Genomic DNA, 21,969 nt, shown 5'->3' with positions numbered 1-21,969 from the left:
AAATCTGACTTGTTACCCGGAATGAATTTGTTACGTGAGGGGAATTCTTTGTTTCTCGTTGTCGTTCAAATTATTAAAATTCTTTACATCCAACTTTGACTCGGGCTGATAGGTTTAACTTTGACCACAGGGTGACGAGTTTAAAGTTTTAATACCTCCTCGTCAGGTGTTGCTGAATTTGTTCGGCCTCACGGGTTTTGCTGAAAATGGGTCGGAGAAAGATTATAAGAATTTATTGGAAACTAGTTTTTCTTTTCAAAAATATCGATTCCTGGCCACAGATGTACAAGTAGGTCAATGCATATCACACAGCGACCGCTGTGTACCGAACCACAAGTGACTGTGCTGTCAGTCGCGTGTAATCATCGTACTTTGCCCCTTGTGCGAGGTGTTACCGAAAGATGTGATAGGCTAAGGTATAGCGGTATACATATGAGCTGATGTAAAACTGCATATCTATAAATTCCCGGTAACGTAGTTCTCGCAACTGTACATTAGATGACATCAACTTCTATTTTCGGCGAACTCCGTTGCTTCACACCGTATAAATGCACGGGTTTATAGGACCACGTACCCAGTCTAAAGTCTACAAGTTGTCACCGCCGATTCGCTTCTCTTTCGGTGCAGCCTCCACCAGTTGACGAAGTGGATACCAAAGGTGAGTCGTAACAAATCAGTTTGGTAGACGCTCAGAAAGGACTTTTCGAGAGATAGTAATGCAAAATTAATTGCCAGCAACTATAAGCTTAAAGCTCGCCATTTTTCACAAATAGGATAGGAGAGCAATATTACGGAAGTCCTTGCAGTATACTTCCGCCGGCTTCTGTTTCGTACCATTTGAGAACAGCTTGAAAACTGAGCCACGCTAAAGCGTGAAATATGTCGTGTATTGCAAATATACAAAACAAAATCAAAAACAACATAAAAACCACTACAAAAAACCGGTTGTCAGAACTCGTGGTTCACAACTCGGTGTGAGAAACAATGCCTACATTATACATGTTATACGAGCTGTGTGAACGGAAATGAATAGTCTAAATATATATGTGATAATATGATATTATTTTCATAATTATTAAAAATAATAAATCATAATTATGAAATATTGATATAACATAACCGAGTTAGTATATAATTTCATCAGGATTGAGCTTCCGTTCTGCAGAGCATCACTCGATAAAATCGCTGTATGTGTATGAGTTTTGTATGACATGGGCGCGGCCGGCCTTTATACTAGGAGTATATAACCCCTCTATGCTCCCATTGAGTCCTAGTACATTGGATGCCCCTGCCGGTATTCTGCCAACAATGTAGGCTGCCAACAACAGAGACAAATTAACATCTGCGCATGCGTATACGATGACATCACTCCTATTCAGGCTAAGTGCCATCTATGCAGGCACATGTGCCATGCCAGGCCTGAAGACCATAGTACGGTACGGGTAAATGTTGCTCCCCGTTTTGCTTTAGCTTACAGTACTTGTGTGATCCTGAGGAAGAAAAACTGACCAGGTTTAATGAGCGATATGTAGCGATCCCCTGGGCCCCCATCGCCGGGCTTTGAACTCGAAGTGCACGAAATCTGCGCTGCATGTGAATCTTTGCCAAATGTGTAGAGACATTTTTAATTTTACAACAAAACACTCTTTGATACAGGGTCGTATACGTTGTCAGTTCTGTTCAAGCCCCCTTGTGGTCAAGCAACAATTATGGTGAGCATGTTTCAGCATTGCTGATATTGGTCGATTTCCAAGGCAAAGTTCTCCGTAGCCGGGCACCCTAATGTTTGATGGGAACAAAATTGTCATTCTTCTGAGAATTGAAATTCAGAATTAGTTTTGTTTCGACCACAGAAACTTTGCCACGACAAAATAAGGTTACATGTAGTTCATCATGCATTACTTCATTTAAATACGTAGTATTATTATTATTTAAGTTTGTAATTCTGATGGTTAGTTAGCTAATTGCTTTCTTTTTTTCCGAAGTCAAGTTACGCATGGTACATAATTTGGTAATGTTAAAACTTCTATTCCAAGAGCAAAACGTAATTTTATTAGATATTCCCAAACAGTCCTTTTGATGTTAAAGGTGACAACGTGCAAAATTAATGGAAAACATAATATCCATCCAATAGAAATACATGTTGTACATGTAAAAACAATCGCTACAAACAGCCATCATATCCTTTCAGTAAATAGCTGCAAACGATAATTCGGGGGAAGTAGGAAAAGGAGCGTCAAGGAATCAACTTTCTGTGCAGACACTAGTGTCTTATTATCGGCAGGCTACAATTGTCGGCAGCCGACGAGAGCGTCCGATGACATGCAAAATTTACTCTACTCAGAACTTATATTTGTTTTCATTATCAATTCGAATTTTTGGTGAAAAGCTTGAAAAACTAAAACTTTAAGTGTAAAAAAACTTTAATTTACAAATAAAGTTTCGTAGGAGCAGGCTTTATTGTGTTTAACTTCGCTTTGGTATTTTTTTTGTTTCTGTCATCCCATCTTGTGAAAAATATTAACATTGTATCTATTAGCTCGAAGCAGACGACTGCAAACAATAAACTGTAAATGATTTGTTGTAAAATAAAGCGCATATTTCCATCGTGGGGTTTACATGTCTTGTCACCGTTGTCGGCAGGCTACGTTGTTGGCAGTGTTGCCCTGCCAACAACGTAGCCTGCCGACAACGGTGACATGCATAAAAAAGACATCTACACAATCATAAGTATTTTATTTCACAAACTTGAATGTGGTTGGCAAGGAAGCAAAGTAAAGAAAGGCTATTCTTCATGCTCGTTTCTCTCCCCCCCCCCCTTCCCGTTAGCGGGGACCGTGAAATATAACTTAACTGTCTACTCGATCAATCGGCATTAAAACTTTATTGAATTAACTGTTGCAAAAAAAATACAAATTGGGAGGGGTGATATGATTAGCTGTAAAAGAGAAAACGCAAATTTCCATCGTGGGGTTTACGTGTCTTGTCACCGTTGTCGGCAGGCTACGTTGTTGGCAGTGTTACCCTGCCAACAACGTAGCCTCCCGACAACGGTGACCTGCAAAAAGAGACATCTACACAATCATAACTATTTTATTTCACAAAATGTGGTTCACAAAGAAGCAAAGTAAATAAAAGCTATTCTTCCAGTTCTATTCTACACGAAATATTGAATCAATCGCATTAAAACTGTCTTAAGTTATCTATAACGAAAAATAATTATTACATAATAAAAAAAAAAATCCCGTCAGCAGGCGGTAGGGGAATGTGAGTTAGGGGTGGACCATTTGATATCCTGGGGGGGGGGGCTTGGAAGATTTGGGGGAAAAAAAGATGCCAGGTGGAGTTGCTCGAAAAAAAATCTGGCTTTAAGTGGCTGATGGAAAAACAATTATGGACCATTGCGACTCGGAAAAATAAATCTTGGCAATTGTTCGATGCACACTGCAGCATCAATAAAAATCAAGCTTGAGGAACAATAACTTAGAATTTATTAAACGAGGAACTGAAATAAATACACAAACAAAAACACTGAAAAATTGTCAAAAGTTACAGCTACTATCACTGTAGCTTTCAGCAACTGAAAACAAGAACTCGTCTGAAGTGGTCTCATTGAGGAAGATTTTCACACTATTTCAGACGGCTTTTCTCTCAGTCATCTCCTTTATATTCTAAATCACTGAATATGAACAATTGTACAGTATACATGACCTTCTGATTAGAGGAAGTATGCTGAAATTGAAATTGCTCACCAGTGTTTTCCAGAAATGTGTAAATCTGAATGTATGGATTTTGTCAAAATACCACAAGAAGAGAGACAGACTGCCATGAACTGGGTCAAGTGGACTCAGTCAGTCAAGTGGACTGTTCAACTTGCTAATATCACTCAAACCAGGACATTTGTCAGACAATGACATAGTTTTTTCAAGCACAAGTAAATGCCATAAATGTACATGATTTTACAAATATATGTAGGATACCATCATCTCTTCTGATGACACCAGTGATGTTCTCAGAAAAGTTTTCACTGTAAGTTTGTTAATGCTTAATGTAGAACTCAGTAATCAGGTTGTTTGATTTGTATTTTCAGTGTGTTACCCATGGTATAAATAAGATCTATAAACTGATATTTTTGTAAAGTGAATCAAAAATGTACATGTATTTACATATCTTTATTTAGTTTCTTGAATATAGTCTGTGTGCGATAGAACAGCATCTTGTTACTGGGTGTGAAAAACCAAGCAAACAAACATTGCACCGAAATTTGGTAAAAAAAAATATATCTCGAAAAAGGAAAGTGAAAAAAAAAGTTGCCAGCATATGCCCTGTAGAAAAAAAATAATTCATGGTGAAGCAGGTGGGAAAAAAATAATGGCTCTCCACCAATCTTCCAAGCCCCCCCCCCCCAGGATATCAAATGGTCCACCCCTTACTGTAAATGATTTTTTGTGTAAAATAGAACGCAAATTTCCATCGGCGTAAGGTTTACGTGTCTTGTCACCGTTGTCGACAGGCTACATTGTTGGCAGCTCCAGTGCTATTTCGTTTTTCTACAATTACAGATGGCCAAGTGTGGAGGAAAGAAACCAGACGAAAGCAATCAAACTGACAAAGAAAATAAAGGCATGCCGATCCAAACTTTCGTTTTCATGGATTTAGAAGCTACTGGACTACCCAGTGGGAAAAAACTGCCCGATGTGATCGAATTAGCCATGAGAGCCGTACCGAGAAAAGCCTTGACGAAAGCATCGACCGAGGCAGACGAGCCCCGCGTCCAGGACAAACTGTTGATGTGCATAACTCCGGAGAAGCCAGTGGTTCCCAGGGCACAGAAAATGACGGGTCTTAGTAAGGATATGCTGGAGAAGTACGGGAAGCAACGGACGAATAAACTCCTCGTGGTTTCCGTCAAAAGTTTTCTGCTGAGGCAAGCGGAGCCAGTGTGCCTGGTAGCCCACGCTGGAGACAGGTTTGATTTCAAAGTACTGAAGAGAGAGATGGGCAAAGTAAGGACTTCCGACAGTTTTTGGAACATAAACTTATACACCATCGACAGCTTGCTTTTCTTCCAGAAAGTGTTGCCGGGAGAGAGCCATACCCTTTCTGACCTCTGTGACAATTACCTTACTTACGAGCCATCATCTCACACGGCAGAGGGGGACACTGAAACTTTGCTGGACTTGGTATCGCTGCCAGCATTCATGTGCAAGTTTCTCAACTGGACTGAACAAAATAAGTCTGAATATGAACTATAGGCCAGCTCACAGTTGTGCTTTTTACAAAGTAAAATAAAAACTCTTTTGGGGTACATTAAAATAAAGATAAAGCGCGTCGCATGCACCACCAGCGAAGTGTTGGACAACTCTGGGTTGCGTGATGCCACCAACGTCAACATTCACTACTACTTTCGTATTTCCTAGGTTCTTGAACTTGTTTGATGTGGCCGTTCGAACTTGCCAGCTTCAATAAACTTGTAGGATTTTCCAGAAACTTGAAATCCAGTGTAAGCCTATTCAAGTTGAATATCAAAGTCATCAGGCCGACTTTCTATTTTACACCTTATTTCAAAATTTGAAAATTGTTCTTCCAGATTTTGTGCATCCATAGACCCTCGAGGGTCTATGGTGCATCATACATATTCTATACATTTTTATCAGCATTTATGTAAATATTTTAAATGAGCATGGCCGCACTTTTGTTCTCAATTTTTGCTCTGCAGATATTTTCAAATTTTTTGCCACCCCTCTCCCAGGAACTAATGGTCTGTCCCTAACAATGATAATAAGCAATGTTGAAAACTTCGTCAATTCAATGATTCTTACTCTTGTTTTCCAAACAATAGAGATAATTAGACTGAGATCAATATAGTTCAAGGAAGAGACCAGCGTAGATTCTACCTCGTTCATGCTCATCTATCTTTGAGGGACTGCTGGGGAGGGGGTTGGTGTGAGGGGGCACCAGGTATATCCATAGACCCTCGAGAATATTTCTCGAGGGTCTATGGTATATCGAGCTCATCAAAACCATTGTGCCATGGACTGCGATTGGGAGAATGCATCTCTGGGACTGACATTCTCAAAATTTTACATTTTTCTGGTCTACCATTTGTGTGAATTCATTTTCTAGCATTTCCAGCACATGAAGTTTTCTCAGTCTTGTTTTGTGTGAAAACCGAAACTTTAATTTTTCCAATCAGAGTTATCACAGGGTTGGTGGCCATTTTGAATTTTCCATGTGGGTAAATGTTAGGTAATTTGTTTTTCTACTCTCAAATTTTCATGGCGACTCCAGATTTTTATTGTTGATTTTTTTGAAGAGATTGTTTGAAAGTTTCACTGAGATAAGTGTCAACCAAAGTGCACGTCTTTCAGTTTTGAGACACATACTACCCAAACTGACAATCATAAAGACAAAATTCAAATTTCAGCATCAGATTTTGATCAGATTGAGCCTGTTTCAAATTGGTTTGACAATACGTGACTGTAAAGATCAACCTTGACTGCATGTCATTTACTTAGTTAAGAATATTCATTGTGTTCTTGTTTTTGTATTTAAAAAATAATTTTTGATTTGCATGTGTATATGTTAACCGGTTCCTTTGCTGGCACCATTAAAGTTTCAATAAATATCTCTGCATTAACGACTGCTTTCTACCATAAAACTTCCGCTTCAAAAAGCATATTAAAATTTTGTATCATGCACTTTTACACAAACCACAAGCTTAGTTCCAGCAATGGCAAGGATACCTGTGGTACAAAAACGATATTACTTCCTGTTCACGGAGGAAGGCAGATGAAAAAGGGCAGAATGTGAAAAGGTTGAAATACATTTCAGTGGGCCTGGCAAGGTGTGTATATGCCAATCCTAAATTGACTACATTATAACATAACCATATTCATGCAACATATTTTATCAGCGTGCGCATGCATATTAGACTGGAATATCCATTATATGTGAGCACTTCCACACTCAGTCTTGGCTTGACCGATGACGGAATCTTCCAGTCTGCCTGTGCTGTGTTAGACTCTTAGAAAGAGCAGTCTACAAATATTTTGAAGTTTTTATCTCACTTTATCATTTATTTCAACTCAGAGGAAACATTTTGTTATGCACCGCAGTTTACTTTGCCATCTATGTTCTAAGAACTTATTATACAACTCTTAGGTCAAGAAAAAAGTTACAGCGCTTGCTGGCATTAATAAAACTTTCCTTTCTATGTTAAAGATAATTCCATTGTGATTAGAAAAAAAAAAGCATGACAAGTTTTAAACTTCTACATTATTTCAGACAGACATCAAACTTCTTAACCAAAAAGAAGTTGATGAAAATTTCCTTCAACGTTCCTCGACATAACACTAGAGGGCGGTGTTCCATAAGGGAATGCACAGCTGCAAACACATCATGTAGAAAATTTTTTTACCAGATATACTCATGCTTTACTCAACACAAAACAATGTCCAACTGCCATCTTCACGGTCCAAATCTACCAAAGGGCGAGCTTGCCATAGGTAGGTATTTTGAGGTCACTGTGAAGTGATGTCTCGGCCAAGTTTAGACCACCTGTCACTGTACAGTGATGCCTCGGCCAAGTTTAGGCCAGCTGTCAAAACAGTCTTGTGTGCAGAGCATAGCATTTTGCATGAGGGGGAAAGGAACCAGGCCACCTTTTGTGACTGGTGGTGCCTGAACTCAAGAGGGCGCTTTCTGTTTAACTTTCCATAACACTGCGAAACCCTGACAGAAGATAGTGCACGGGCGGTCTATGGTGTGAAACACTGGCATACTGTACAAATTTCCTTGAACATTTTATGTCACCATAAAGAATTTCATGGCACTATAGATATGGCGAAAATTGCTTCACGCTTTCTGAGGCTGGCATGCTCACTTTCTTTCTAGTGAAAGAACAAAAAACAGACTGAAGGTACTGCTCGTGGTATTGATGGCAATAGAGTCTGCTAAAGATGTTTCTTCGAGTAATAGGGCTTTGGTTTCATACATACATGGCTTGTAAAGCTCTTTTTCTCAGATTTAAAAGCTAAGGTTTCAACCTACAGTTTTGACCAATCAGAACACAGAGTTGTCCAGACAGACCCCCTAGCTTACATGAAATCAACCCCACTCAGTACATAACTCCAAGCTAATGCAGAGTTCACTGTGATAACAGGAATTTCAATTGAAATGTTGAAGGTAAGCAGAAAAAAAATATAGTCTGTCAATTACTCTCTGGTGACCATAAATGGCCGGTGTCGACTATATTTGAAATACTGGTGTGGAAAAATTCAAATTTTTTTGAAAAAAATAAACAGGGCATTGGAAGAAACAACGGCTCTATCATAATTTGACACTATCAATTACATGAGCTTAAAAAAGTCTATAGAAGTATAAACGTAAGGTAAACCCCATGCCGGGTTTTAGGATGGGACACAGTGATCAATACAGTTTGTCTGTACAGAAATAGAGCACCCACGACTGGTATTTTTTTTTAAACAATTGTTACAATACATAAGACTGTGCCTGCTTTTATAATTTGTCAGTTATGCTATCATTTTTTTAAAATGTTTTTTTTTTAACTGGTGTCCATGATTGAGTCGGTGCTGACACTGGCCGCAGCGTCTTTTTGAATGCTGTCAAACATGGTGGACATCTCCGGGCTGGATCTGATCTGCGACACAAATTCATTCATCAGGGGATTTTTATCTGCAATAAATCAAACATGGAAACAAATGAAATCATTTAGAACAAAGGTATGACAATATATTTAAAATATTTTAATGAACATTTCGTCCATGCTACTGAGAAACCTCTTCAACATTTGCCTACTGCAACTTTCCTGAACCTATTTTCTTTGTGGCAATTCAGAACCTTTTAATTGTTACAGACTTCTGATTTTGTCAGCTTTGCACCAGGCTGCTCTTGAAAAGTTACTTTTGATTTTCACAGTGACGTATGGCTGAGTATGAACACGGTATTTTACTCTACAATGTGGCACACTGGAAACTAAACTTGTCAATCATTTTGCAGTCAAACCAAATCTGACGCGAACTGTTGAACTATGTGGCTTAACATGTACACCGATCGCATTTGGTTTGTAATCCCATTGCTTTTGTCATTGTCGTTGGATGACTGTGCTTGTCAGGGTGGGGGTGTGTGGGTTAAAGGTTAGCAATGATGAAATAATATTGTTTGCATACAGTGGCAATAAATGAGTACAAATGAGTTTGTATCTGGAACCTGCATCAAAGTCCATGTACAGTTCAGGTCAACTTGATTGTAACAGCTACGTGAGGTCGACTTACCGCTATCTGGTATAGCCATCAGAGCCGCCACCGCTCTCATAGCTGATCTCTTCAATTCGTCTTGTTTCTCAAACTCCTGTTTGACAGAGTTGGCCTTGACCTTGGTTGTACAGGTCGCCCTCAGTGGCTCTATCAGTCTATCCAGACCTGTTACATCAATGTATCAATTAACATGTAAACATTAAAAAAAGACCAACTGAAACCTCTCTGACACAAATCTATCCAATATGGGTTTTTGATACATAATGCCTCTCATCAAATAGTACTGGGCATGTTTTTATATACCCGTCAATCTCTAATTTCATCTTTTCAGTAGTTTGCACCTCAAATATGAAATACCTAAACTTTTGCTCAAACTTTCCTCAAGCACATGTTCGACCATTCTCTTTCAAAATCAAGAATAAAAATTGCGGATCACTGTGCAAATTTTGGTACTAGAGAAACAAATAACCAATATTTACTATTATTTGAAATTCAAAATGGCTGCCATCCCTGTGTTGTCTCAAGAGGAGAAAATGGAATTCCTGATTTTCACAAAATTAGTTGCAGAAAAGTTTATTTACTCCATAAGCTTCAAAATGAGCCCTCACAGGTGGTAAGCCAAAAGAATATTGTAAAAGTCTGAGGGTCCAAACACCAGATCAAAAGGCGCATTCATTATTTCAGCCATTTCATTTGCAGGTGCTAAATAATGAAACTATTTCAATGGCTGAGATTTAATTTTCATAGGTAAATAATGGAATTATGTACCTATGAATATTAAATCTCAGCCATTGAAATGCTTATTCACTGACAATTTATCACAGAACCTTCTGCAAAACTATTGCAACTCGCATATCATATTTGTTTGTCATTTTTCTCACTCACTCACTCTTGTATTTCTAACAGATATGAACTCTGTGTTAAAGTTGTAAATTGGGACTTAGCTGGAGCCAAACTCAATTGACAAAAGTACTGTTTGGTCTTCAATATTTACCCTCATTATGCATCATTCTCATAAATATGTATTAATTAACCTGTTACAGGCAATAAACTTAACCATAATTTTCATAATCTTTGGGAATTTGCTGCAAGCAAACCATATTTAATGCAATTTCTGTACATTTGGAAAATATATGCAACCTTAATACGTGACTTGAGAAGGTACTCATGTACCTTATTTTCAAAATCTACACATAAATTGATGATCATTAAAGGTGGCATTACTTACGCTGCAGAATGGCACTGGGACAGAGGTATGATAACCTAGCCAACATTAGGTAAGTCAGCATCTGGTAAGACAGAAAAAGAAAGTTTACAGTGCGTCTATTGATTTTTTTTTCCCTTTCACACAAAGTCCATAGCAGTAGTTCAATTTGTTATTGAAGAGAGGGGAAATTTTGGAAGTTAAGAAAACTCATGTCTGACAAGTATATTGTTGAATATTGTCACTGTTGAGATGCACCACAAAGGCACTGTGAAGGTTTCCATGTTGTTGTGACATGTTGACTTACTGCAGGGTTCATTCAAAATTCAAGGATTTTCAGGATTTTTTAAGGTCCAAAATACCATTTTCCAGATACAGCGTTTCCATTAACGCAAAATCCTGCGTATTTTACGCAAAATTGTTCTGAAATACGCGAAAAAAATCATGATTGCGTAAACTAATACGCATCGAGAAATACCGCCACATGACACGGACGTACTTGGCCTGCACTACATTGCCTGAATGTGGTTCAATGCAGGACAAAAATAGAACATCAATGCACCCGCTTGCAAGTGACATTTTATCATGATATTGCAACATTTTAGACTTTTATAGCGGACCGCAACTCTTTATGCGACATTGTATTTCATCATCACAAAGCATCATGTCAATCAATTCTGTACAAACAATGGCACTACAGATGCAAAAACTTCAAGAATCCATCGAGTCTACGATCATATACGAGACATGCATCATGTCACGGCATTGCAAGCGTTCAGCTACTATACCTTGAAGCCCCTCAGGTTATTGTTTTTTGTTAATAGAGCATGCACATTTAAGGAAACCCCCCAGTTCGACAGAAAAGACTGCCCAACTCACTTCAGATACCGATTCCCACCGACACCGTACGCATTGTTGATACATTTTACGCAAATAAAAACCAAGTTGCGTAAAATCATATTCAAGTTTTGAAATTGTAACGGAAACTCTGAGATATCATTTGCACAATACATTATTTTGTTTATAATTCTCACAACTGATAATTTTGTCATTTTTGAAAAATTGCAGACTTTCCAGGACTCAATTTCATTTTTAAAGGACTTTTCCAGGACTTTTCATGGACCCTATCATTACTTCTGGCCATCAAGTCTCTCCATCCACGACATCAGATGGTTGCACTATTCTTCACAAATGAACTCTGTAGCTGAGTGAGCTGAGAAATCTGCATCTCTCTATGACAGCCACGAAACAGGGCTAGTAGAATGTGTGCTTGAATTATTGTTACACATATCTGATAATGCTACTAAATTTGAATGGTTGGGAATCTTGCTAATGGACGCTGCTTAAGATGGTAAAGTAAAAAACTTCCATCAAAACATGCATGAGAGTACATCAAAAACGTTGAAGTTTGACAAGAAATGAACAGCAGTCCTGATATCTCCACATGCACTACCTTGTCATCTTTTTGGTACGGTAGAATTCTGAAAGGATATCTTAATAATGGGCACACAATAAAAAATGTTCAAAAAGAAGAATATTTAATTACTGATCTTGAAATTTCTGAGGGACCACCGGTTAAAGTTTTACAGTATCATGAATATTGCTCCGGACAAATTGGCTTGGGGGTGGGGGTGGGGGGTGGTTGTTCACTTACCTTGATATCGTAATGGTCTTTGAGGCCGTCCTCAACATGATTCAAGAATTCAAAGATATCTATCCTATCCAAGCAAGCATCAAGTAAAGTGTACATGCATTCAAAGGCAGCCTGTAAAAAGATTGAAAGAAAGCATCACATGGGATTGGCGAACACAACACCTATGTCTAACAGAAATAATTTTTCTTTCAGACTCTTAGACTTGCCTCCATCTGTCAGAATACTTACTACACTTAACAGCTTGGCTTCTATGGCGATGGCTTAAAACAAAACTGATCCCTTATACTATACTTGAAGAGCTGTTGCTTGAAGGAGTGGATTATATATCATCTCCCTTCCAAAAACAAGGAGGGCAGAGCTCTCGAGCCATGGATCTTACAGTATCCTATGGACACACTTGCAGACTGATATCTACACAGACAGCAACTTCTGCAGCTTGATCCAAGCTTCTACTGGATTTATAAGCAGTGTATAAAAGTTACAATCATGGCTTTGTTTGTCCGACTCACCTTCCTAATGTCAAGTCCATCATCCACGGTGTGTTTGAACGGACCCATTTCAACCTCACGAATTAAATCTTTCTGTTAACAGCAAAAACAGAAGTGACACAAAAAGTTAGGCTTTAGTATCAGAAAGGTTTCATCAGGACTCCTCAAAGACCTTCTCTGTATTTCCATAGAATATACATGTACTACATTTGAAATTATGCTCACTCTAAAACCAACCCAAACCCTGATCCTAAACCTGTTAAAGGTTTAATTTGAGGTGCTCCCTCAAAGGAAAGTCGGCCGATTATAAAGGTAATTTCATATATGGGGGTCAAGAGGAAGTGTCGCCCAAGCACAAGTCACAGTGTTTCTTATTTCTCAAATAACTATAATTTACTTGGGCTTAAAGATTTTCCAATATGGACACTTTTTAACATTTCTATGGGTGTCCTCAATAGACAAGTTCACTGCACTTGACACATACAAATGGGAACTGTTGTCACAGAAAACATATGATTAGTTAAGGAAATTCTAACATCGCATTGCATTATGGCACTCTTATACACAATTGATACTTCAGGTACTGTAGCAAGGCAGAGGGGTATGGTACAATTGATTTCTGCGACATGAGATAACTCATAACTTACCCTAACTTTGGTTTCATTGTAAAGATTGGGGAGAATATCATCAAGTAGGTCTCTGATTAGAGATGGTTTGTTGTGAGCGGCTGAATTGAACGTAACTAAAGCCACCCTCCTCACATTCAGATCTGGGTCTTCCATTGTACTCAGGAAATCACCAATGCAACTCCTCAGTAGAGAGTCCACCGGCTGAGGCTGCATTGAAGAGATGGCGACATGATTATTGGCACATGCATCTTTTGGATGACAAGAGCAGTTCATGTCTGAGTTCTACACTTCATTGACACCAAATGCAGAATAAGTTACACAGTGTCAAAAAACAAGGCCATACACCCAGTTGGATTGATACTTTGTAATTCAGACATTTCACAGAGTATCTCAGTGTGACTGTTGCATGAAATGAAGCACTGTAATTAACGCTGCACTCTAATTGTACTGTACTGCTACATCTCAAGCTGAAAACCACACAAGTGCTGTACAGATGAAATCAGATCAATGACACTATATGGAACGCAATGAAGAATATGAATACGGGATACTCACATGATCAGAGATGGTAAACTTGACTGCAGTAACTACTGTACTCCTGGTGTAGGGTGAAGGGGATTTCAAATTTTCCTGAAAGGAAGATTCAAATGTACAATTTCATTATAAAATTCCTTAAAGTGAAGCTTGATCCATATTGTAAAAATACCGCAATTATACGGTGTCGCTCAAATTTGATCAGAATTGGTACAATATACCAAAGATCAACAATAAGTGTTATTTCTATCTGTTCAGTGCAGGAAAACTATGCATTGATTTTATGACAATTTCTGCACAGTACAACCAGAAAAACAACAAGAAATACAACCAGAAAAACAACAAGAAATATTTAAACCAGAAAATTAAGAATGACAAAAGTAAATAAGGTCTGAAACTTTGGGTACTGAAGGTCAACTTTAGCAACATGCATAGCAGAGAATCTTTCTACCATGGATGTACAAAAATAGACATCCATATGGTTTCAACAGATCTGTTAATATGTCACAGTTCATAAACAATGACAGGAAATGACAAATTAGCTGTTTCAGTCACTGCTATCACTCCCAAACATAATAGGTACCCTGCATACAAATACGTTAAAGGTCAAAATCCTCTTATTCAGATGTGTTGGCTGATTCACTTCACTGCCACCACTCCTGCACACTTGCAGTATTTCCCTTTTTCTTACCTCATTTGCACATTTTTCACACTGATGTGTTAATTTGAACAAATTCATATCTCAACCCCTACATCTACCTGTACACCAAATACTGAGATGGTAGCTTTGGCGGTATGGGAGGCTTTGTGTGTGACGGACATACATCCGCACATACCCACAAATATACAGACACAGACGCCACTCAGACTCATCATATAAGCTCTTTTCGGTATTTATATATAAAACCAAATATGAGCTAAAAACAATGAAGTATGAGCAACACGAGCACATAATGACAGACGTATAAAACTTTGTATTTATCCCTTTCACTGCCATGGTTTGGCCCAAACCCATTGGTATCAATGGTGATTGTGGACCTGTTTACAGGGCACTGGGGGTGAACATATTAATGACTAGATATTTTTTGTTGTTCACTCACCTTTAACTTTGGTAGTAGCATAGCTGGATCAATCAGGGTTAATTTTCCCAGACATTCAGCTACAACATTCCTAGTGCCTTCCTCTGGACATTGACAGTGGTTGAACAGTAATTCCCTGTTCAATTGAATGGAAAAATTATAAGCACAATATGCTCCATGTCCAACATATGTGAATTTATTCAAAGCTTACAAGTCAACAAAACTAAAGCCGTTTTTTCCATGATTGAGTGTCGAAGGTCAAGGAACATTGAGGGGAAATCAAAATGATGATTTACATGGCAACTTACCAAATATTACCAACAAATGGCTTGATATGCTCAACTGCCGATGCACTGACAGACTCACATGCGATAATCTGAGGAGGAACAGAATAAGAATTAAATGAGGTGGGTTTTCCAGTATGAAAAATATCAGAATTGGATGCTGTAAAGAGTGCATTCAAAAACAACACTGAGGATCATCACACTTTACTTCACAGTGACTTGTACATGACTGCAAAATCATACTTCTGCACAAACCATTTCAATGCTTACTCTTCATATTGATGAAAAAAATCTACTGATCATTCAAACTCTGGTCATACAAAGGAAAAATGCGGATTTCTGATGCAAATTTTAAAGAGGCACTCCCACTTGGTAAAATTTTTAAAACACATTTTTTTAATGCCAACGGTCGATATTTGACATGGCGACTACACGCGGATCGCGAGATATCGATAAAAACATGTCCTTAAAAAAGTTAAAGTTTGAATTCCGGTTGCCCACCTGAATTCAGCTTCCGAACATAGAACGTTCGGCACTGTGGCCATTGTCAACTATGCTATGGAGTATGAGTCTACGCTGACGCTGCTGTACGCCACAGCAGTACCACTCGCGTCGGTGAGCGGTCATGTCCCATTTGAGAAAGCAGAGTCTTACTGACTCGGCAAAAAAACGAAAAACAAAGTTTGCTGATTCCACCAGAATTCGCATAGGTGACTAGCACAGATAGGTGCGGTTGATATACAGTATGCATAGTGGCCGTCGTGTGGTGTGCGCGCATACCACACGTGGCGGCCGCTATGTATCGAACCACGCGTTACTGTGTGGCAGATGACAAAATGTAGTCAACTAATATTTTACACGTAAAAACTGATATCTATGTGGTATTTTTTAAAAATTTAATACAACTGATTGAGGATAATGAAAACGACAAAAACTACGGAGAAGTTTTAAACAAGAATTACCAGAGGTAAAGGCATTGATAATAATGTATATAAAGTCATCGCAGTAGGAGCGTCATTCGAATGTTTGTGGACTCCTTAGAATATCGTCAATCAGCACAACAACACACTTTCGGGGGATTTCGGGTCATAACCAGAAACGATCGTAAAACTTCGGGATGTGAAAAATACGCTCAGGAAATGACATGTTTTTATCGATATCTCGCAATCCGCGCGGAGTCGCCACGTCAAATATTGACCGTTGGCATTAAAAAAATGTGTTTTAAAAATGTTACCAAGTGGGAGTGCCTCTTTAAGGTAGAATGCACCTTGGGGACAGATATTCAGACTCTTAAACTATTACAATTCTTTACTGATCTATCATTTGTGAGGGCTCTGTATTAGTGTTTTGAAAATCAAAAATGTTGTTTGTCTCCATAGAGTTATCACAGGGATGGCGGCCATTTTGAACAGATATCGGTAAATCTTGGGTAATTTGTTTCTGTAGTACCAATACTTGTACGGTGACCCCTGATATTTAATTATTGATTTGAAAGAGAATTGTTGAAATATTCCTTGAGGATAGTTTGACCAAAGTTTAAGTCTTTCACTATCAAGACACATACTACCTGATTCATATTAAAGAAATGTGTTTCACTTTCTTAAACCTATTTCTAAATAATTATCATTGACATTTTCTTTATTTGATGTTAATGAAGACAAAGTGTCTCTCACCTCTTTGAGGGAGTGCAAAAGTAGGTATTGCCTCTTAGGTTGGGTTTCAATTTCACGCAACACAAATGGTAAATACAAAGACAGGTTACCAACACTGATGTTACCTGTAAAGAAAACAAACAAACAAATAAATATATAAATAAATAAACAGATAAACAAAAGGACCGTGGGTTATGTTATCATGCAATTCATGGTGGAGTTGGTAAAACATCTCAAACTGAGACCTTAAAGCCTCAAACCAAAAGTGGTGTTCACACACTTTCAGTTGACGAGGCATTCTGTGCGAGACACTTTAGGCTTTCACAGATAACATTACTGTCTGATAAAATGACTATCAATGACGACAGAAAAGCTTGTATTCTTGGTTAAAGTTTGGTATGATAGTGTTCTGTCAAATCATTGGTGGGGGGGGGGGGGAGTGATCAGAGTACAGTACTACTCAGTTGAGTGGAATGTGGTAAAAACACAAGGGTCATGATCTGAGGAAAGAGAGTCAGTATACATACAATAGGCAAACCACCTGTACTTGTTCAGGAAGTACCATCAGATATTAGAGTTATTAGCTTACACAGTTTTCATTCTTGATGTTATCCATCCCGTATAAAAGCCGTGTTGAAGTGACTCACCTAGTGCATAGGACGCTGCTGATTTGACTTCTTCATTAGGAGATGAGAAAGCGTTGATGATAACAGCTTGCAGATCACTCTGACTACCTAGATCTCTGTTTACAAAGAATGGAATAGATTCACAGGAAAGGTTATAACAGACTAGGCTAAACTGTTTCTGAACCATGTAACCAGTGCAAGCAATCTTCAACGATTCCTTCAATGAATAATAAGCTACATCTGATGGAATAACAAAATTGTGGTGTACTGGAAATAAACACACATAATTTAATTTTGTAGACTAGAAACTTGTGTTTCTGAAAAAGGATGTACTAGATCACGAAGTGTTTTCATAAACCAGTTAAACTGTTATATTTCAAATCAAAGTTTAGTGTTCCCCATAGGCCATATGACTGGCTTAGTCTTTAGGTCTTGTCCTACAGCTAGAAATAAGTTCAGTGTAGTGAAAGAGTTGAAACATTCACAGAAACTTTGCCATTGAATTTCCTTCCAAAAGTTACTCATTGACTGTGATACATTTTCATTGAGCTGGTTGTTAATTTTCAAATTAGAGCTTTGATATATTTATTAGAAGCAAATCAGAGGGCATATCTACAATGATGGCTGCATAATGAGGCATCAATCAAAACAAACATGTGAAATGGTTTCCCACTCCAGTATACAGACTACTAGAAATATACTTTAAAACATACAGTGTATCAAAGATTTTAAAGGCTCAATTGTAATTTGCGCAATTATCCTCACCTGTATGCTGGTATAAACTTTATGATTTGCGCATGAGGTTAGCTCTGACATTTTCTGGACCAAGTGTTGCTACTGCTGGATGAACTTCAAATATTTAGAAATATTTGGGACAATTGGGAAGACAAGTGTCTATTTTCATATCACTGAAATTAAATGATTTCACTTACACGTGTTTGCCAATTTCTCCTAATGCCAATAATGCAAACAGACGAATTGAGTCTGTTGATTTAGGGTTCTGAAAGTGAACACAGGTACGATGTTACACAAGATGAAATGTAATATTTGGTTACGTTAGAGTATACCGGTATGCAAAGCCAAGTGACTAACACATGTCAGTATACATACAGGTACAGCTGACAATTACTTGTTAATTCTTGCAATGTAGTCAATTTCCTGAGCTTAGGAATTCTATGATTATCATCAGAAGACTTAAGAGATATGGTTGATCTCAAATCCTTATGTTAATATCTAACTTCCTTTTTACAAGGCAAATAAACAAAGATTGGCTGGAACTGAACTGAAAGCTTTGTGGACATGTAAATTCTGTTCTCACTATTAGTAACAATTTCACACAGGCACCAACCATCATTGTAGTATGGATAGATAGAATCTAATTTAATTCTACGTCTACCAATCTTCAGTTCTATTAGCTTGTCTTGACACACTGTTGACTTTCAGCTACATGATGGAAGATGGGGGCGGTATGATTTCTTGGACTAACCTTGACATCACTAACAAACTGAACTACGACATTGGTGCCTTCTCCGGAGCATGTCATTGTCAGGGCTGCCACACACTTGGCAATGGAGTGGAAAGCCTGCAAAGATGGAAGAACATGGAAGATGGCAAATCAAATAGAGTCATGACCTTGTAAATCTGTTCCCTTGGCACATTATACTGGCATAGAATACTCTTGAGTAGAATGCGGTTTCCAGGTATTTTTCACAATTTCAAGAAGCGTATTTTATGCTACTAGCCAAAGCAATGATGCACTGTCAGATTTTGGGAAACTTCTCTGTCAATTTGCTTTCTTGTATAAAAAGAGAAAAGAAGTACACACAGTAGACACTCTATGTTACGATATTTTTGATAAAACACCTATTGTATCATTTCATGATGCTGTGGTTCACACTACACACTTGTTCATCCCTATCAGTGAGAACACAGTTCCTAGCACACTGCAAAGAAACGCTGGGTTAAACTATAGTTTGGAACTAAAAAGGGTTGACCATCTTGGACTTTTCTTTCTGTTTGAGAGTATTTTGTCATATCTCATGCTGCTGTGGTTTACACTTTACACTCACTTACCCATATCAGTGAGAACACAATGCCTAGAAAACTGCTGAGAAAAGCTGGGGTAAAACACAGTTTTGAACAAAAAACGGTAACTAGATTTGACTTTTTCCTGTTTGATTGTAGTTTGTCATATCTCACCTGTTTATGAACAGCAAAGGGAGAATTCATAGGCTGTGTTGCTGGTGTTGGGTTGTAAATTGGGCTGATCAACATCTGAAGACACAAAGTGAAAATAAGAATTATATTTCCAGTGGATTGACTTGTTCAATCTGGAAACACTTCGGTATCTAGTGCTAACTTTTCTAGAAAAATACATTCATTTCAGCAAACTATATTGATGAGCATTCAACAAGTCAATCTGCAAATTAACTTATAATGAGTCACCTTAATGGAAAATATAGCTGGCCAAAACCATACATCATTACTGTTGAGTTTAAATAATATCAATTCTACTTGGAAAGGGAATTCTAATTTAAAAATGTCTAACAAAAAAATGTATTACAACGCTGAATCAGTTTTACATAACTTTTTATTCATTTGCCCTTATTACTTTTGCAAAATCAGCCATATAATGTCCACTCCATTTGTAAGTGGGTTAAAACTTATATGGTCTGCCTTGGCATCCCTCATTTTGACCACACACACCCCTCCCAGACTGTAATGGTGCAGTCCTTATCCAGATTTCTTTCTCACCTGTAGTAATTCTCTGAAACCCATCTTTGGTGACCCAGTGACTACCAGGGCTTGGAAAAACTCTAGCATTGCATTCAGTGCACTACCTGTCATTTGAAATGAAAGACGCCATGTTAAATTTGTGTTATATGATGAAACTTGTATGTTATAGAACAACCTTTGGAACAGCAAGCATCCATCACAGTGAAAGCAATGATTAGAAAGAAAAAATTTTATTCCGCCTATAAATTTAACCTTTTAAAAATCTGTGCTAAGTAATATGTGTGCTAGTAAGGACAGCGTTGACTTCGCTTTAATAGGCAAATCAGCAATATGCTCTTTATACTGTGACATTATGGCGCCAGAAAATTAAACAATATTATAGATCAGCAAATTAACAGAACTCAGTCCCGAGATAAGATTAACAATTTGAATAGACAAGAGTTTTGCTGACGTTCCTCTACATAATCTCAGACTGGAGAGGCATGAAGAGTCATAGCCAGGAAGATCTGCCTGAAGAGGGCGCTCTTTCCTCAAACCTCTGGCAACAGATTTCCTACAGTCTAAACTGAATACAACAATATCAGACACCACACCCCTGGTATTACACATTAATCTAATTCTAGTTGGGAATGTTAAAATTAACAGATTCAAACAGTGGTAAGGTTGCATTAAAGCAGATCTTTTCACTCAAGTTTTCAGCGAGCAGTACCTGTCATCATCTCTTCAGTTAACATTGACTGCTATGAGAACTTATGAAATACACTTTTCTCATTTTGTTGCTGTTCATTAACCTTTGACCTATGTCATTTCACTGATTGATAGCAGGCACATTGCCTGCCAGCCTTCTGTAGTTGTGTATACAATGTGATTGCAGGAAGCAAATAAGCAGGAAGCCAATTGTTTTTACAGCCATTTATCTTGTCAAGTCTGAGACACTGCTATTTCAAAAATGCAGTTTAAGTTTTTGATTATGCTCATTTAACTCAAAACAAATTGACTTTTCATCTACTGAGTTACTGGATAACTCTCTTAGCAACCACTGATGTGTGACAAGGTGGATTTTTCACAAGCTGAAGAACAACATGTGTGACTTTTTAAGTGCTTGTATCAAATCAAGTTTACACTGTAAATACAACAAAGTACAAAGCACATTTTAGTTCTTTCTGATCATGTACTCTTGATACTTATTTATCACTTACCAATACTTCAAACAAATCAGAGAATATTAGATATTGGGAGACTGAAGTTATTATGCAGGTTTTTTAACAACAAATTAATCAAGTTCACTTATTCTATTTAGTTAACATTACAAATAATGAGAGTATGTGTATTTGTTTTTTTTAGCACACAATATTTTTGATTCTGTAATTTTTTGCTTTCTACTGTGAAAGTCTGTTGTCATAACATAGACAACTGGACAAGATATTAAAGTTTGTCTTAGGAGATATTTAAAAAGATTAATTCTTATTTTGCTTTACAGGTACAGTTATTCTATTCTTCCTTAAATAAATCTGAATTGTAATTTATTCACTTGTGTAAAGCTTATCACTGTTTAAACATCACTCTATGTTGCATCAGATTTTTCCCGAAAAGATAGGAGGGCTGGAAATTTTTTCTGAAGCAATGTTTTTTCTCTGCAGCTTCTTTTTTGGCATGAATGACCACCTCCCCTCTAAGAATCTAATGGTTGTAAGTATGAAAACTACACCATGCAGGAGAGAATCATTAAGCCTATCTCAGGGGGTTTTCAGGGTTGACACTTTCTAAATTTAGAGTGATAATGGTGTGATGTAATATTGACATAC

At 37.8% G+C, this 21,969-nt stretch overlaps 2 protein-coding genes across 2 annotated transcripts in view; one reads left to right on the top strand and one right to left on the bottom strand.

The window, feature by feature from the left end:
* The first annotated feature begins 285 nt into the window (after positions 1-285).
* LOC139115686 (three-prime repair exonuclease 1-like) lies at positions 286-6,628 on the top strand. The gene is made up of 2 exons (XM_070677994.1): positions 286-658; positions 4,563-6,628. The coding sequence occupies exon 2, from the start codon at positions 4,563-4,565 to the stop codon at positions 5,253-5,255; it is 693 nt and encodes a 230-aa protein (XP_070534095.1). The 5' UTR covers positions 286-658; the 3' UTR covers positions 5,256-6,628.
* A 422-nt stretch (positions 6,629-7,050) lies between these two features.
* The window catches only part of LOC139115681 (cullin-associated NEDD8-dissociated protein 1-like), a 35,095-nt gene continuing 20,176 nt past the window's right edge, over positions 7,051-21,969 (bottom strand). Inside the window, exons 22-36 of the mRNA XM_070677987.1 lie at positions 20,183-20,268; positions 19,628-19,702; positions 18,915-19,010; positions 18,361-18,428; positions 17,450-17,544; positions 16,824-16,927; positions 15,175-15,242; positions 14,888-15,002; positions 13,809-13,883; positions 13,272-13,460; positions 12,646-12,717; positions 12,137-12,247; positions 10,507-10,567; positions 9,297-9,443; positions 7,051-8,697 (exon numbers count right to left, since the gene is read on the bottom strand). Of these exons, the coding sequence (XP_070534088.1) occupies positions 8,567-8,697; positions 9,297-9,443; positions 10,507-10,567; positions 12,137-12,247; positions 12,646-12,717; positions 13,272-13,460; positions 13,809-13,883; positions 14,888-15,002; positions 15,175-15,242; positions 16,824-16,927; positions 17,450-17,544; positions 18,361-18,428; positions 18,915-19,010; positions 19,628-19,702; positions 20,183-20,268 (1,493 nt within the window). The 3' untranslated portion in view covers positions 7,051-8,566. The remainder of the gene's footprint in view (positions 8,698-9,296; positions 9,444-10,506; positions 10,568-12,136; positions 12,248-12,645; positions 12,718-13,271; positions 13,461-13,808; positions 13,884-14,887; positions 15,003-15,174; positions 15,243-16,823; positions 16,928-17,449; positions 17,545-18,360; positions 18,429-18,914; positions 19,011-19,627; positions 19,703-20,182; positions 20,269-21,969) is intronic.

Source organism: Ptychodera flava, chromosome 17 (assembly GCF_041260155.1).
Source record: "Ptychodera flava strain L36383 chromosome 17, AS_Pfla_20210202, whole genome shotgun sequence".
Lineage (NCBI taxonomy): Eukaryota > Metazoa > Hemichordata > Enteropneusta > Ptychoderidae > Ptychodera > Ptychodera flava.
This window is presented reverse-complemented; position numbering and strand designations above follow the sequence as displayed.